This window comes from Cyanistes caeruleus, chromosome 1, assembly GCF_971803275.1.
Source record: "Cyanistes caeruleus chromosome 1, bCyaCae1.hap1.1, whole genome shotgun sequence".
Taxonomy (NCBI): Eukaryota; Metazoa; Chordata; class Aves; order Passeriformes; family Paridae; genus Cyanistes; species Cyanistes caeruleus.
This window is the reverse complement of record NC_141701.1, coordinates 88,231,634-88,250,416: the sequence shown is the minus strand read 5'-3', so window position 1 is coordinate 88,250,416 and position 18,783 is coordinate 88,231,634. Positions and strand designations below refer to the sequence as shown.

At 39.3% G+C, this 18,783-nt stretch overlaps 1 protein-coding gene across 1 annotated transcript in view; it reads left to right on the top strand.

The window, feature by feature from the left end:
* LOC111923933 (uncharacterized) overlaps window positions 1–18,783 on the top strand; it is a 262,384-nt gene that overhangs the window by 139,252 nt on the left and 104,349 nt on the right. The window contains exons 9-11 of the mRNA XM_086901524.1: window positions 3,302–3,366; window positions 6,389–6,509; window positions 8,659–8,898. Coding sequence (XP_086757650.1) covers window positions 3,302–3,366; window positions 6,389–6,509; window positions 8,659–8,898 — 426 coding nt within the window. The remainder of the gene's footprint in view (window positions 1–3,301; window positions 3,367–6,388; window positions 6,510–8,658; window positions 8,899–18,783) is intronic.

The window sequence follows — 18,783 nt, the reverse complement described above, 5'->3', positions numbered from 1 at the left end:
CCATTTGTGAAGTAGTTTGATGCTGAAAATAACCAATCAGCATGGATTAGTCGTGTTGAGTCACTAATGAGGAACAATGTACACCATTGTGTGTGTCTAGGCTGAGCCCAGACTGAAAGACCTTTTCAAGCCCTGGTCTTGATGACACGCTCTGAAATCAGTAGATAGGCCATTTGTGTAATTAGACCTCAAGATAGCCAGTGAAGAAACCAAGAAAGTCGTGCGAAGGAGCTGGCTCACAGCTACGGCAGAGCCTGGTGTCAGGATGGGGAGTAGGACAAAGTGGAGCTGTGACTGAGCCCTTCTGCCTTCAAACAACTCCCCCCTTTCCCCAGTACCTCCCAGACCAGCAGCTCACAGCTCACAGCCACTTATTTTCTGAAGGGGCCACAATGTCTCTACAGACTCGAAGCTAAACCACATTTCATGCCTTCTGGTTGGGAATGCCCCTTGTCAACAATGGGTCGTTGTCACAGTCTAGACAATGCTGGTGTCATGATGAGAAACAAGCGCCTTGCTATGTATGCCATGGTGTATGCCATTGACAAAAAGCACTTGGTTTATTCCAGTAAAGCTCTGATTCAAGGGGTATTGCAGAAATGACTATTCCACATAAAAAGTAATATATATATGGGCTGTTCTGCTTTTGAAAACTTACACATTTTTTTCCTCTATTAAATTGCTTCCTGGTGATGGAAATGTCTGGGATTTTATTTTTTTTTTTTCTTCTGCATCTACTTTCCTTTAGCTTGCACACCCCTGAGGTAATTAGTGTAGGTTAAAATTTACATAACTGACTTTGGGGTTTTGCAAATAAGAAAGATGGAAATTTATTCAAGGTGGTGAATAATTCATTTTAAAGCAAGTTTCCTGTTTTTTTAATCATGTAGAAGATGTATTACAGACTCATAGAGGTTTTCTGAATAGGACCTTAAGCACTGAATTTTTGATATATTTTTTTTTCTTAGTATAGGTAAAGAAATATTAACCATGACTCATTGCACTTTTCCTGTTCAATAAGATTTGAATAAACTTAACAAATTTATTAGGTAGATGATAGAGCTTTTTAAAAATTATCATGACACACTGTGACAAATGTTTTACTAGGATCCAGAAGAAATAGTTTTAAATCATATTCCCATTGCCACTTCAGAGGCAGAGATGGAAAACAGTGCAGTTCATACAGAGAAGCCTGATTCATATTTTCTTTTGAATATTCATTATTTAATTAAGATTAGGAAGATAAACAAGGGGATTGGACAGCTGTGGGAGTCTGGTAATAAAATCATTTTTTTTTAAAGAAAACTTCTTTACTGCTGGCTCAGTGTAAACCTGGAGTGGTAATGTCTGAATGTTGTTACAATGTTATGGCTACTTGATATTTTACATGAAGTGAGTTTACTAGTTCATCTTATTTCTTAATCTAAGTGCTCACCTCAAAAATAGCTTTCACAGACATCACCAAGGGCTGTGTCCAGAAGAAAAGATGCGAACCAAACACTGCTCCAACTTTCTAAACTTTAGCTTTAACTGCCTAAAACTTGAAAGCTCTTGACATGTTCCCTGGTGACTGCAGCCCATTGGGGTTTGGGAGGGGTCACAAGGTGGCTCTGACAGCCCTGACCTGACAGCTACCAGCTCTGCTGATGGAGCAGAACTCCCAGCCCTTCCTGGGGAGGTGGTGTAAGTGGTGATTTACCAGCCTGGGGAAAGCAAATCAGTGCCAGTAGGGGTGGGAGAGAAATGGGTCCTGCTCTAGGGAGTCCTAGTAAATTTTAACCAAAAGCTGTCCAGGAGCAGGAGGGCTTGGTTCTCACCAGTGGAGGGGCAGTGGTGGAGGAAGCGTTGCCCATGACACAACTGCGATATGGAAAACTGGAAGGTCTCATTTTGAGCTAGTTCAGTCATGCCACCTTTGTAATTGTTTATGTGTGACGCTTGACCTGGAGGATTTATTGCATCTATATCGTCTGAGGATAGCTGCTGGGACTGCCAACAAATCACACCGATCTTTAAGCCAACCATGCTGTCTCTGCTTTAATTTTACAGGGTTAAAAAAGTAACTTTAAAGGTTACATACACAGGCTTTTGTTGCTTTCGTCTGTTTTCACACTCTGACAGTTTTGATTTTGGAAATAAGTAGGATGCTTTGCCTTAGTCTTCAACAGACATTTCCAAGTTTCCTTGAAAACAGCCAGAAACTTGTCCAAAAATTAAGAGATTTGGAAGAAAGGAGAGACTTTAACAGCCAGATATGGAGCCCCAATGGGGAATTTTTCTCCATTGACTGCTGCGTTTTCTCCCTACCAGAATGACTTTTTGCCTTTGAGGCTCGATGAGAGTGCAAGTGGAGCATAGCTTCACACTGCTTAGATGACAGTATAGGGTACACAGCAGAGTGTCTTTTTCTGTATTGGTGGTGTTGTATTCATCTTTTATGTTGGTCTCAGTGACACCAGTAGAAGATCCAGACATGAGAAATGCCCTTGAATGTTCAGCAAGATCTCTGAACAGTGCAGGTCATGGGGAAGAATTTTGTTTTCATGAGTGTACAATCATCAGCAGTTATTGTTATGAGTTTTTGCACAGAGAACACAGCCTAATAGATGCTGACGCTAGCTTCTAGATGGAAAGACTTTTTCAGCATGCTGTGCAAGAGAAGAAGAACTTCAAACCCTCCAGCTTCATGCTGGAGAGCTGCAGAACTGCTGGGGGAGATGAATGCTCATATGAGGACTGCTCATACTCCCACACACTGTAACCTCCAAAAATGCCAGTCCATCTCACCAAACATTTAAAAACCTTTGTGTTGAGACAAGAAAGACAGATTTGGAGCAGATTTAAAGCAAGGCTTTAAGATGTGAGTTCCTGGCCTATGCCTAACTGCTTTGTGTACTGTTTTGTTGTGTGTGTGCAAACACACTTGTACACACATAAACAGATGTGTGCTGACACATGACTTTGTGATTAGGTCATGTAATAATAATTATTACTGTAGGACACTACCATGTACATATATACATTGTACCAAAAGCTCTTAAAACAAGATGAGAACTCAGTTTCTCTTGGAAATAATGGAGTAAACATGGAAAACACAAAAAAAAAAAAAAAAAAAGTTATGGAAAAAAGGTAATAAAGTAATGGTGGCTGAAATTCCTTATTGCTTCTGAAAAGCTTCAACCAGAAGACCTAAGGCAAAACTTTGGAAAATTGCACATTTATGGCTTTTATTTCCATGTTATTTTTGTACACTTGGAAATAAATTCTGATTTTTCTTTCTCTTGGCATGTGGGACTCAAAGCACAAGGGAGCTTCTCACCACAAGAAACAAAAGTGGAGAGACAGGATTTATGAACTCTTTCAAAGGTATGTCAGATAAGGGCTACTTTGTAATTCCATCTAGTGTACTTTCCTTCTAAAGATCTTTCAGTTCTTTACAGATATTAATGAACAGAACTCCTCCTAAACAAAGGACTTCTGGCCTAGAAAAATTAAGCCTGTGCATTTCAAAGAGGTCTCTGTTTTGGATTACTCTGTTTTCAGATATCCAGCTTGGACTGTAGTTTTTAAGTGCTACACACAGTGCACTTCAAATGGTTTCTCCCAGCATCCTTCATCCTTCCCTCTGAATTAGTCTTAGGGAGTGAAGGAAATAGGAATTGGGGAAAAGTTTTTGTGATTAATGACCTTCAGATAAATGCATATGTCAAAATACCTGTAAAGAAACGAACAGACAAAATAAATAACCCTCATGAACAGAGCAAAGGAAGCTTTGCTGTGACAGCAGATGAGCATGCTGCTAAGAGGCATAACTTCACTGAATAAATTATTGTCTTCAATCTAATATCCAGTGAAAGGAGAAAAATGGTGCAACTGGGAAAGAGATCAAATGTAGTTATTTAAATGTTTGATGTTCAGTAATGAAAACTGTTTACCTTCATAATTGTGTATTAGCAGCTAATAAAGGCAATAGATACAGTAGTTTAAAAGTAATAAAATCAACAACAAAGTGTATTTAATTTTAAATTGAATTGCAGGCAAATGGGCATCCTAATGAACCCCTGTGTCAATGCAACTCTAACCAAATTAAGTGAAATAATTTCCATCAGGAGAAGCTAAGTACAAAGTTCCAAACAACTTATCTCCTTGAGAAAAATGCTTTAACTTCTCAGATGTTTCAGATCAATGAATTAGTTAGAGCCATTTAAGAATCATCCTTTTTTATACTTCTGTTTAGGATGGTAGACCCAAGTTGATGTGATTAAAGCTCAGGGATAAAACTTCAAAGATGATTGACCCTGTGCTTCATGTATTCACTTCTTAGCACTTGAATCTTGTGCTTATTTCTCATCTGTCCTGGCTTGAGCAAAATTTCTATGTAGTTGTTCATTGCCACTAACATCCACCTAGACCTTCCAATTGATTCAATTATTGCTTAGGAATTTATGTGATACAATTCTACTGTAGAGGAATCTGGAAAACAGTTTAGCTATAAGGCAGTGGTAATTTTACTGATGAAAATATGCACATATTCAAAACAAAAGAAATAGGCAATGTCTGAACAGAAACTGATTTGTTAGCAATGTCCTACAATATTGGGTGCAGGAGCATTTTTTTCAGAAGAGGGGAATCTGAACTGTATGTACTTAAGCAGTAAGTATGCATGAGCCTGGGATATTTAGCATGACTGCAGAGGCTCTGTAATTTTCTTAATAAAGAACCATGTTAATCTTTACAAATGTGAAGATATCTCATATAATCACCTAGCATGCAAAGGAGGAAAATGGAAATGATGGCACTGGTATTGAATTTTTCAAAAGCTTGTCAGAAAATACTGAAGGAATGCTTCAGAAATGAAGTCCAGATAAATGTCATTGGTTTTAAGTCTTGATTCTTCCCTTTCTCTTTGTTTTTTTTTTCTTTTTTTTTTTTTTTTTTTTTTTTTTTTTTTTTTAATGAACACCAAGTGGTTGCATTTTCTTTTGTGGCTAAAGACTTAACTGAGTGCATTGCTTGGCAGCCTAAGACAGCCTATTCTCTGATGCCTGTCTTGTGGACACCCAAGTCAACCCTGCACTGCAAGTGTACCTGATGCAGTGGGTTTTCCTTGGCTCACCTCTCAGGAAGCTGCAGGGAGTTCCCTTGACTTCCTACATGGCTCTGGGTTGGCCCTGAGCCATGAACAGCCTGCTCAGCCTCCACCTTCTGAGAACCACCGTGTGTTTATCTGTGCCTGTCCTGGCTCCACCTGCAAGTGTGGCTGGAGCATCACCAGCACTGGTGTGACTGACTGCCCCTGGTCTGCTAAAGCACGCTGTGGAAGCAAGAGCTGACGTGTTTCAGAGCCAGCAGAGCATCTACAGATGTTTTTACTTAGGATCAATAATATTTAGATGCTGATGACACTTAGGAACAGAGGAATTACTCATGGTTCTGTGCCTGTTGAAAGATGGGATGAGATTGCCAAAGCATGCAGCTTTATAGTACTCATTGTAAATGACTTAGTTTTGCATTTGCTCCTGCTGTGTTCTAGGAATGAGGTTTTCTCCATAGGGTACTGTGCCTTTTGTGTATCCTGTGCACTAAGGACAGCATGGGGTTATCCAGTGTTGGGCTATTCTTGCACTACTTGCTGGTATTCTGTGTTGCTGTAGTGACCTTTCTCCAAAAACAAAAACCCAACAACTTTGAGTTGATATAATTACTCCCCAAATAACTTTAAATATGAAAGAAGTTAACATGTGAATAACAAGGAAGGTTATGTGATTCACATACAGCTGAAAATTTGTTTATGTGCATGGAAATAATTTATATATGTAGCTCTTATCCTGTATGTATTTTGAAGATTTATAAATTATCTAAGATTTACATAAAAAATGACAAGATTTTTTTAAAAAAAAAAAACCAACACAGCAAAAAGGTAAGATTTATTTAAACAGAATTAAATTTTTATTTGTTCAAAGCAACCTAGGCCCCAAAGAATCAGCGTTTTCCAAAAACCTGCCCAAGTTTATTGAAGATGTCAGTCAATTCTCAAGGTGATGACAGAGGCAATGACTTCCTACTGAAATACTCTTAACCTAGAACATAAGCCCCAGTGCTAGACAGAGCTGATTACAGACAGGCAGTGAAAGCTGGGGCTCCTTATGTCTTCCTGGCACAGGCTGACAAATTCTGGTCTTGTTATTTTTTTTTTTTTTAATGCTGCTTTTTGAATCCTAGCTATTTCTCTGCTTTAGCACACTCTCATTTCTCTGGGGTGCCCTGCAAGTCTTATGATATGTTCAAGGAAAACATCAAACTGTTCTATTTCCAACAGTGAGTGCTTTCTGTGTATGCATTATAGTTTGTTTCTTTTCCATTCTTCTTCCCGTTCTAACCTCTGCAGAGTGGGAAGTCAGCTACTGAAAACAGAGGAGAGTGGAATTGAAGAAGAAATGGCAGTCAGCTTTGGTAACCTTGCAGATGTGAATGCTGGATTGAATGGAGCAGCAGGACCTTGTGGAAAGGTGAGATTCTCCATGAGTGCGCTTTTCCCTGATATGAACTGCCAAATCACTGGATCAATTGCATCCCATTATATTTTTTTCCTGTTTTGTTTTTTTCTCTTTTCTTAGTTTAAGAGGATAGAATTTATCAGGTTTCAAAATATGCTTTCCAGCAAAACTAACCATAAGCTTAAAGAGAATGTCTAAAGCTATTAATGATGAATCATTTGGGCATGGCAAGAGTTCTTCAAAACAGTTTGTCAGTGCTGGCCAAGCAAAGTCTTTCAGCAGGAGACGAGACAGCTATGCCACCATGCAAATGAGACAGGCTTGAAATATGATGAATCTTCTATCTCCTTTTCCTACTCGACTGACACTCGCTTTGAGGAAGGTTGTAAATGCAAGAGAGATTGTGGTATAATTCCTCAGACTGGCGTTTCTGCCCCCCAGTCACTATTCGATTATCTTCCAAATTGCTGTGTTTCAGAGAGATAAAGATTTTTTATGGCTTGCTGACTTGAAACAACCAGAAGAGCCAGAAAAGAGATGGCTAACCGGCCATGCATAGTAATTCCATTGGTAAATGACAAAATCTTTGTTTGTATGACATTTCCAAAGTTACTACGGAAGATGAATCTAAAATACAAAATGTCACATTTGGCATGCAAAACTATCACAATATATTTCAGTATAAAATTCATAGAGGCGTTTAATTTAGAATGTGTTTAATAACGAAGGCTGCCTGCATCAGTAATCCTGCCTTGAGGTTTAAAAAGATTGTCTTATTTATTCATATAATGTTAATTTTTTTATATATGATTCAGAAACCAAAAATATTAAGGTTAAATCTTCATTGTTAATTAAGATTTTCTAATTAAGCTGAATATAATTGTCATTCAGATTAGTTGTTAAGTATGGTTTGTGTTGAGGAACAAAAGAAGTTTAACAAATTCAACTGTTTATTTAACTGCTTAATTTAATTCCAGAAGCTTTCTATCTATATGGAAATATGCTATCTCTTCCAAAATAAATCCAAGACAGGATTAAAGAAGAGATTATTAGCTACTGTAGGCTTAAACTGTGAGACCACTAAACCTAGTAGTCAAGGTAGCCATGTGATTCCTAAGTGTGGCATGAGTTCTGATATCCAGTTGCATTAAAAGAAGACCTAGCAGTAGTCTGTTCTCAAAATAATGCAAGAAATTGATTTCTTGGGGAAAAGAGAAACAACACTGCTGATTTTAAGTGCTACATAATTAGTTATGGCAGAAACAGTTTTATCCATTCAAATCAACACTTGAGCCTGACTGGGACGTCCTGTTGTGTGCCTGACCCTGCAGATTGTGTTTGGGCAGCACCAAAATATCTTTTGATGCAGTGAGACAGACCCTACACCATAATTCAGGCAAAGTTGGGTAAAGATCATGCCATTGTGCCTGTTCCCCTCCAAAAACCTCCACTCTGGGAAGCTGTGAATACAAGGAAAGCACCAGAAAAGCATTTCTGGTATGCAGCATTTATTCCATGCTAAATATTCTGTAACTCAGACAACATCTTGTCAACAGCAAGTGGCAGATGTTTCCTTTTGTCTGGACTTGGAATAAAGGTGCCTGCAGGGAATTTTTATTAAACTCTACACGTGTTGCACTTTGATTACTATTTTTAAGAGAATCTGATTATGATAATCAGAAGGTGAAAGGATAGTCTGCATGTTACACAGCACTAATAGCTTTGGCAAGGCTAATAACTAGTATGAAAACATGGCCTGCCCTGTCTTTCACTCTGTGCCTGCAGCCTGCTCATCACATTGTGTACTGTGCCTGTCTTGAAAAGCATGCTGTATTTTTGAAGGTATTGTTTTCTAGTTAATTCTGCCTCATTATTGTAGGGTAGTGTCTTCTGGTGTCATGCTTCACCAGCTCCACCTTCCCCCCAAGGATGCTGAACATTTTATTAGTAGTAGTTGTATTGGTTTTTCTTTTATCTGTCATCTCTATGACTTTTGACCTCCCTAATTGCAGATCCTTGGTAAGCAGTAGGTAATTGCAGGTTGAACAAGAAGCATGTTGTCTGCTTTTCAGTAGTTATTTTCTGGAAGAAATTTGTCCTTGCTAATTGTATGGCTAAAGTCAGCCCAGCCCAGATCAGTAACTCTGAGCCTTCTCCCTAGGTTGACTGCTCCAAGATGCCACAGCCACTAGAAATCCACCTCAGATGCCTGAGGGGAGTCAAAGATAAGGTCCCTAAAGGCCTCTACACTCTCAAAGTTTCTGTTCTCAGCTGCTTGGGTGGTGCCTTGGTGGAGTGGCCTGAACCGGAGGAGCAGCCTCAGGCCAGGACGACGCAGCCTGTTAGTCATGGTGGAAACTTCTACAACACTGAAATCTACTTTGGACAGAGTATCCAGACAGTAAGCAACACTTCATAAATATGCTGTCTTTGCTTTGAAAGTTAAAACACATCCGCCCTTTCTCCTTTAGGCTTATATATTTAATGCATTCCATCATGTTAATAATTTATTTAATAATTTAAGGTGCAATTTAGGAAGGTGAAATTTTTTTCCCCCTAGGTTAACCCTCATCACTCACTTTAAAGGTGCAAAACATACAGTACATCATATAGTGTTGTCAGCTAATTTTAAATTTTACTTTTATTCTCTCTTATCTATGCAGCTTGTCAGCTATGTAATTTGATTTCTGTAAAGTAGCTTTAGAATAATAAATGAACGAGTGGGTGTGTATAAACACATGAATGCCCAAATCCTTCTGTGAGTTTTTAGCTCCATTGACCCCCATTTGCCAAAAAAGCGGCATTTGGATTATTTTGGAAGGAGCCCAAACACTTGAGGCTCTATTCTGTCTTTTGCTACTGAGGCACACATATTTTCCTGTCTAAGCATGCTGTGCATGGCAGGATTGTTGTGTGTCAGTTGCTCACTGTTGTAGCTAATGCCTAGTGCTGGTTGGAACATTGGTCTCAGATAAACTCTCTGGCACATGAAAGCTTCTTTACAGTTTGAAAAACAGTCTTCATCTCTCTCTCTCAGTGTGTGTGGGTTGTTTTGCTTTTTTTTTTTTTTTTTTTTTTTGTGCATGTTATGAGGCATTGGTAGAATGAGGAGTCTTTTCCATTTTCAGCCATTTATTTTCTGGTATGACCTGAATACCAGATCTCTTCCTCCACATGTTCTGTTGTGTAGATACAGAACAGACAGCCCTTATCCCAAAGAGATTTCAGATAAAGCAACTTTTATGTGTGGCACTGATGCCTTCAGTTACTCACAGATAGATCATGGCAGATACTGGGTTTGTTATACATAAAGTGCTGCTAAGTCACATTTTCTGCTTTTTAATTGTTTATCACCTGTAATAGATAATGAACAGTGTCTGTAAATACACCTAATACAGTTATCATTGCAAAAAGAATTGCATGTATAGAGAGGGAAACTGGGAGTGGACTTTCACATGATGCTAAAATAAATCCATGCATATGTCAGAGAAATCACTGAGCTGTGATTCCTTCCTAGGCAGGATGCACCCATTTGGGTTACTTGCCTTGAAGGATTGTCTTGAAAGGAGAAGGCTGGGCACTAGGACTGAATGTCTAGAATGTCCTTCTTTTAGTATCACATTTCTTCTAGGTCTTTGCAGGTTTTGCACTTTAAAACTTGATTAAAAGTTCTCTTGGAGCTTCACAAGGGACATTTAACTAGCATCTTCACCAAACTTCACATTTAGTCTAGTGAACTGGGGTGCAGGAATTGGGCAACTTCCCTTAAAATACAGGAACAGGAGAAGTTGGATTCAACGACCTTCTGGTAATTCCCTATCTTCATTACCGAGTGATGTACAGCAAAAGCTTAATGCCATAATTTTAAAGAGCCCTCTCCACCGGCTCATTTTGGAGACACAGGGTATGCTGTACCCTGGATGACTCTACCTTTCTGTTCTTCCATCTTGGTAGTGGTTCACAACCTTAAGGTATGTTTGAAAGGAAGCCCTTAGGGTGTGTGCTGAGATATGAAGCAAATTTTAGGCTTCAGATGGTTAGCATCTACCACAAGACTTAGGGTTAGTAGTGAGGTCTTTGTGGTGAGCTTCAAGTGAGCATCTGGGTTTAAACAGAATTTTACACACAGCACTGCTGCCCTGGGATATATTACGGTGTGAGAAATAGAAGTGCTCACAAATGAAGAATATGCTTTTGTTTCCACTGGCCAGAATAATAATAGGAGTTCAGTGTAAACATGGTGAAAATGAAGACATGCATGCTTGATATTGAAGGAAAGCCTAATTTTAACTAATATATTAGAGAAATTGTTCCAGAACACTACATCCTTCCAAAAATAATAACCCTGTCATGTCGGCAAAGTTGGTGTCAGCGCGGGTTACCTGCTGCGTACAGAAAGTGCTGGTCATGTAAGTTAGATCTGCCTCAGGGCTAGTCTGACTTGCACACCCGACCTTTCAAAAATGTTTTTTGTTCATTAATCAATGTTCTTTGCTCCAGCTTGCCAGCCTCCCCTCCTTCCGCTCCTTCATTGTCCTCCTTTTTAGTTTGTCAACCTACCTCCCCCAGTAACCTCTGACTACATATTAGACAGAGGCTCCTAATAGCTCCAGTTGAATTTTATTTATCCTTCAGTAAGGCCAGACAGTCACACAAGTCATTTATTTTCCTTAAGTTATGCTGAAAGAAACATGTATGAATACTTTGGATTGTGGTAAAACACGACTGCTGTTTCAAATGCCTTTTTTTACAGTTTTTCGCATAGCAACGAACTGCATGATCTGAAGGGGACTTCTTTTAGATTCAGCATTTCTAGGATATTTTCATGTATTTAATTTATGCAAGTGGGTTTTAGGCTTTGGTAGATTAAGTCTGTATGGTTTAGGCAAAGTGAGAGCTATTCTGAAGTTTCACCTGCATTATAACACAAACTCAGTGTGAATTTGAGATTAAAAAATTGTGGTATAGGTTAACTGGTGGTGAAAAAGCTTTGTTCCTAAAATCCTGATATAGTTTTGCACTGCCAGGTCTTTCTCAGATTTGGAATGTAAGCTGAGTAAGGAGAGGATAGGAAAGGAGGTGAGATGATGCTTACTATGCATAGTTGCTGTTATGCAACTAGGTTGTCCTTGGCAGCACTTGTACAGATGTGACTGCATCATCTTTACACTAGAACAAGGATTTTACAAGTGTAGCTTCCTTATTGCTGTCTCATGGTGGCTAAGATCCTACTACAGATGTGACCTAAGTAGTCAGTAAATATTTTTTGATCATGATGTATTTAAAGCAGCATTTAACTCCACAGGATTATGTCCAGTGTTAGCAAGTCCAGATCATATTTTTCACTGTAACGATGGCTTGAAGAGCATAAATGAGTTGCAGTATGCAAAAGTTTAGTTTCACTCAGAAAAAGAAAGTGCTTGGGTGGTTTTTTTGGGTTTTTTTTTCCTTTTTTTTTTTTCTTTTTTGTTCCTGCCTGGCTTTTCTTAAGTTTAGTAGACATTAAAAAAATTGTATTAAACAATTACAGCAACAAGAACAAACCTTCCCTTCCAGTCTTCAACCAAAATGTTCATTGGTTTCAATGGAATAAAAGCTGGAGTGTGGTAAAAAGACTTCTTTTAAAAAACTATTTTCAGCTATAATTTCAATCATCAGGACCAAAATATTTTGTTGAAAATTGCCATGTTTGCCTATAAGGAAACATATTCCTTAGGGAATATGTTCCTATTTCAATTATTTGCAATTTCTGAAACACCTTTCTAGAAAAAAAATATTGCCTATTAAGAGGAATTTTTATTCAGAATGGGAGATTCAGATAGGAAATTTTCAGCTGTTGTGAAGGGCGCTACAAGCCAATGATGCTGCCTGCAAGTGACATTTAAAAAACATTCATTATGCTGTCCAGTCACCTGGGAAGTCAGTCCAGCACTGCTGAACAGAAACAGGGACAATTGTGTCAGGACTGATCTCCCCAAACTGGTTTTTAACCCCGGTCTCACTGCATCCATTTGTCATCAATCCTTTTTCTGTGAGAGCCTTTCAAAACTGGTCCTTCAGCAAAAGAGGTGTGAGCTCCACAAGTGTGGAAGCACTGGTGCTCCACACATTTTCCCCAACTTACCTGGAACTTGGGACAGTACTGAATCTGTTCATATGCATGAAAAGATACCACTGCTGACAGAACAGTTCACGGAACTTGGGGATTTTTAAAGAGTATATCAACTGGTTAATATTTATGTATCAGCATGGCGAGGTACTAGCAATATTATAACAGTAGCTGGGTACCATTTTGTTTTACTTGAGGGAAATTCAATATGAATAAAACAGCAACTTTTCAAACATGACATTTAATCCACTCATGTAAATCATACCAGGAGATCTATTATTCATTATTAAAAGGGCACCATATTTTTATTATACTGAAAATGAAACACAAATGCTGTGAAAAATTTAGTGCCTTTTCCTGAAGTTTCAGGACACTTATCATGCAGTCATCTAGCAGGGGCTGACACTCATTTTAAAATATAGCTACAAAATTAATAAATTTGAACTCTTTTGCTTGGAACAAGAGGATGTTCTATTTCACTGAATGAAGGATTTATTATTTATTTAAGCCTTCCTAAATACTTCAGATGGCAAAGTACTTTGATAATGTTCACGTTTGGAGTCAGATATGTAACGAATAAAGTTCATATCTTTGTTGTTATTAGTCATTTCCAGCCTTTTCTTCCCTGCAGTGCATTTTGAAAACTACATATATCAGAAACTGATTAACATGACCTAAGGTATTAATTCTTAATATATGATGAAACAAACAGTTTCAAGGACATTATTTTCTGTATGTCAGCAGCTGTCTAAGGAATGTGATGCTTTTAATAATTACAAAACAAGGTATCATTAGGAAAAGTAGACCACAAACTTCCCTCTCCCCCTTCCTCCTCCCCTCCTGGTTTATTTAATATTTGAGTGGAATTCTGGCATAAGCAAAGAACATCTAGCTTTAGGACACTTTATAGGACATAACATAAGAATTTGATGCAATATGAAAAAAGATAGTTCTTGGCAGTGCCAGAGGACTTTCAAAATGAGAGCCACTTAAATTTTCTCTGGATGCAATTATTTGTAGTTGTGATGAAAAGGTGCTATGTGAACCTTTTGGTAAATTCAAGAACTAAGCTTATACAGACACTTGTATTTATTTGAAGACTGCATTTCTGATTTTTTTTTTCCAAAGAGAAGGAACTCATACTTTTTACTGCTTTTATTTTGTTTATCTGAGTTTGTTTGGGGGTCTGGTCTTTGCCATTTGCTAGATATCTCTGCAACAACTCCTCAAAATGCACATTCTCAGAACAATTCTTACATACTAGAATCTATTGTGTCTACTTTATTCAGCACTGTGCAATTCATTTGCATATCAAAAAGGTTATTACTTATCTCAAGTTTTGTTTTTTTGGTGATTAATTTGAGTTACTTTTCACATATTGTCTGGTCATTGTGCTCCTGTGGAGGTTGTTCTGAAAACACCTGTTGGAATGCAGTATGGATGCTGGATCACCTTAAAGCAATGCATGCTGCCCAAAAACCTCAGAAATGTGACCTATGTTATAATGCCTCGTATCTGAACTAGAGGAAAGTATGCAGCCTGCTTTAGTAAATCTACCAGACATATGTTAAACATCAAAAGTGTCTGGGGACAGCATTTTATTTTGGACCACTCCATGGTTTATCCCCTAGTTAATTGGAAGTCATATCTGTAAGAGAGCTTGACATGAGCCATAGGATACAATAGTTGTAAAATTCATATATTATCTAGGGCAATAATCAGGAAGGCAGAATGGAACCTCTGCCTGTTTCCTTAGCTCAGAGTGAATCCCAAACAACAGAGAACACCAAGAACAAAATAAATGCCAGCCTCAGGAAAGAATTCTGTGATTGGAAAAAAAAAAGAGCATCTCTATGACTCATCAGAGCTGACAGTCTGGAACAGTGAAAAGGGACCTAAACTTTTGGTCCAGATTTGGTGTTTTGGTCCAGATTTGCAAGTCATGGTAGCCAGCAAAACACCCTCAGAAAATGATTTTATTTTTTTACCTTAACATACCTGGTATTAAAACATTTCACGTTTTAAATAATTATCTGTGAGAGGGTACTTACAAAGAGTACAAATTTTTAAGCAGAGCACAAGGAAAACTTATTTTGTTCTCAGAGCTTGGTCATGCTCTCCTCTTGTGGAAAAAGAGCAGAGCCTGACCAAGTCTGGACTATCCAGGAAATGCTGAAGGAGCAAGAACTCTGGATTGTCACTGCTTCCCTTTCAAAGTGAGTGTTGCAGCATCCCTGGCTGGACTGAAGCCTATGGTTGAACAGGTTGCTACCTGAGGGGCGATGAGGAATCCAGAACAGCATGAGGGAAGAGACATGAGATGGAGCAGCTGCTGGACCAAGAAAGAGAGGAAAGGAGAGCTGCCTGCTCCTCCTCTGGAGCCTGGGGCAGGCAGAGCAGCACTGCTGCGTGACTCAGCCCTGCATGCCAAACGAGCCACGTCTTCATGAGACTTCTTGGCTCCGAGTGGTTTCTGGGCAAAGTACGTGTCCTCTTGACACAAAAGAAATAAACTCTGCTGTATCGTGTCTGCAGCCCACTTTGTCCTGGAAAACTCATGCTCTGACCGTGCTGAAATCGGTTTCAGGGATAAATAAGTGAAATGGGAGTGTCAGGAGGATGATCTGGGGTTCCTGCTTTCCTCTCTCAAAGACAGTTTCTCCCTCACAAGATGAGGTCAGAATCCACCCAGGCCAGTATATCACCAGAAGCACTCGGGGAGGCAAGAGCTGGATGTACCATACATTACTACTCCCTGCCGGTCCAAGAGCAGAAAAGAATTAGCAGCAGATGTGCCAGGACAATTAGCAACAGATGCAGAGGCTAAAGCTCACAGAATGCAAACATTATTCCTCTATATTAGGGAAGATAAAAGGCCAGATTCTGCTTCTCTGGTGTAAGGTACTTGTGCATGAGATGCTGCTGGAGCTTACTATGGGCTGAGTTATCACTCCTAGAGGAGAGGCAGGCAATGGGGAATTGTCACTGCTCTGGTGATGTGGGAGAGAGCAGGTGTTTGCTTTGGGGCACTTGGTGTAGCTCTAGGAAGACACTGGGGTGATTTGGTGCAGCATGCCAGGAGGAACCCTGCTCTCTGCCACCACTGAAAGCAGTGAATAAACTGCCTGCTTACAAATATTGCTGTCCTGTGCTCCTGGCAGATCATGAGCCTGAGCTTGTGTGCTGTGGTCCAACAGCTTCTGGTCCATAGTCTGCTGCTGTCAGGAAAGCTAGGTGCCAGGGAAGATGGTTAAAGGCTTAAGGAGATCTGCAAGCTGCAGGGAGAGGAGTCAGGGAGTCATTTCACCTGTGCCAGGCTTGAAAGGTTTATTCTCTTTGAGAACAGGGAAAAAAAAAATTGTGGAGAAAGCTATTCCAGAGCATTCTGGTGATAGACAGGGACTTCTGGAAAAAGCCTAATGACATGATATTTTATTTTTACTTCAGTCCATGTTTCTATTTCCTCCCCTCTGGCCTTTTATAAATTTCAGAGTTACACAAACCCTTCCTAAGAATGCCCTTCTCTCTGCCTATATGCTGGTCTTGCACATAAAGAGGGAGAGCTTGAAATCTGGTTGTGAAAGCTCCCCTTTAATTGGGCAATAACAGCCTCATCTCCAGCTCTATTCATTTGACATGGTAAAGTCATTTTTATTTGTTAGTGATGGGAACTATTTCCTACTTAAAAGGTCTTCTACCTGTTTTTTTACACCAGTGACATTCATGTGCTGCAGTTGTCATAGTCAGAAATGATGGATTGTTAGTTTATATGGCATTTTTCAAGATTCCTCTCTATATAAGTAAATATTGAATTGCCTTTGCATATTTTAATTCACCTTAATCTGTTTGAGTTGTACTGGTCAAATTTTTGTGTGATGTGAATTAAGTAGTGTGACTTTTGTCCATTTTTTTTCTTAAACTGAAAACATTTGAAGGTGCACAGGAAAGAAGAAGTCTATTTCTTTTCTGACAAGGTTAAAGCCCAAGAGTAAGTCAGACTAAAACTCCCAAAAGCTCACTCTGGATATGTTTACTGAAATATTCAAATAGATTTCATTCTCTCTATGTAGTGAAACTCTGGTGGCATATGGGGAAGTAAGATATATTACAATAAAACTGATATAAAACAGTTGAATTCAGAAATAGTGGCAGGAGATAATTTTAGTTCATTATGATTTAATTCAATTAAATGCAGCACTGTTAACTGCAGACTAAGAAGTATTAGTTGTGCCTGTGCAGGCACACACAAGCACTATTTATTCTCTGCCGCATCTCTTTTTGCAGAAGAAATGACACCAGTAAAAAGGGGGTGCTCGATGCTTTCACAGCACTGTAAAACTCTCTATACCTCACAGACCTCAGTGGAAATTTGACCTGATCAAGGAGAAACATTGAGGGAAGGTGTTGGAGAGTAGACCCATGAAAACCCAGGAAGCTGTCCTTGGGTAGTATATGCTCTTTCAAGGTCAAGAGTGTTGGTGCAGGCATGTGGATTAATTTATCAGATAGTGTCTCAAATGAGGTTGCCACCAGCAGGGAAAATATAACTGCTGATATTACTTTTTTTTCTTCAGAAACGAAACAATCCATCAGAACAAACTGCTCAGTTTGAACTGCCTGTGCCTTGTCTATCCCAGGCACTGCTCTCAGTCTCTGGAAGGGGTAAAGTTAATGATCCCCATCCTCCTCCTCCGCTTACCTGAGCTGTTCCCTGCTCTGCACCTGAGCACAAGAGCTCAAACCCACAGAGGCACGCAGGCTTTCAAGGACCATGGATTTCAATCTGAGCTCTCTGCCTAAATGCCTTTGTGCATCCATGCCTAAGGGCCATGCTGGCTGTGCCCCAAATCCCAGCTCAGGCTCACAGCCTAGGAGGAGGCTGATGAAGGGCAGGTGGCACAGGACCGAGCTGTCTCCTCTCTCCCAGGGCTTTCTGACCCTGCGGGTGTGGGACAGTGAGCTGTGACAGAGAGTGTGCTTGTTGTAGCAATGGGAAAAGGTTTAGCACGGACCTAAAGGCACCTGCAGGAATGCTTGGCATGATGGCATAGAGTAACAGGTAGAAGCTTGGCTGGGATTTTTGTATGGATTCAATAGAAAGAGATTTCTTACTTGTCAAGTATGTTTTATTTTACTGTGTAAGCTGTGTGGCCCTGTTCTGTCCAGGTCAGGCAGCCAGTGTTCATGCTTAAGGACTCCCTGTAGTCTTTACAACCTCAGACCCTGCAGCAGATGGGTGTATTACAAAGTCCTTGTTTATGTTTTGTGATTATGTGATTCTATCATGGCATGGGTTAAACACCTAGCTCCTGTAACTTTGAACACGCAGATGCTTCCAGTCCCAAAGAGTCAGTCTGCAGTCTTGGTCCAGGATAAAAGATTGCAGTAAAAGAAAAGTAACTGGAAACTAAAAACAAAGAAATAAAATTCTAATTGTGACAATGATTACCCTTACACCAGCTGCTTGACCACTGTTGGTTTACATGCAAGCTAGCAGAAGGGTATGTACTGTTGAATTATTCTTGAGGGTCAGCCTGGGAAACAAGAAAGACACTGAAAAGGGGGCTGTGATACAGCAGTGATTTCATCTGCAAATGCTTTGGGATTGTTCTGTATTGCAGGTAACTGTCTTTGATCACAGCCTTGTAACCATCACCTTTAATTTGTAGCACAGAGGTTACTATCTAGCACCCAGCTAGCCAAATGAAATGTATGGCTTGATTAAGGATCTCTTTTGTCAGTAATTTGTGCCTAATGTTTTTAGCTTTCCCACGGGCTGTTACAGAAAATGGTAAATCTGGTTTAAATGAAACCTGATACTGTTAATGGTTTAATAGCAGCTGCCACAGGGTTATGGCATTTTTCAACAGATGCTTCTGTTTCATTTTAAGCCTACACTAAGTCTTAGAATATATTTACATAATTAATATAAAGTACACGCACATAATAATGACAATATTTATAATTTTAAAAGATTTCCTTAAATGACTGCTGTTATCTAATCACAATATAAAACTTGAAAAAGAAAGGCATATTATTAAAATAATAATTTATATTAACCTCTTCAAAAAAAGTTGTAGAATGCAGCACAACTGTGAACACTTGTCATCTCCTAACATGGCAGTTATTGGTGTAGGCAAATCCCTTGCTGCTTTAGAAAAAGAGACAAAAAGCCTG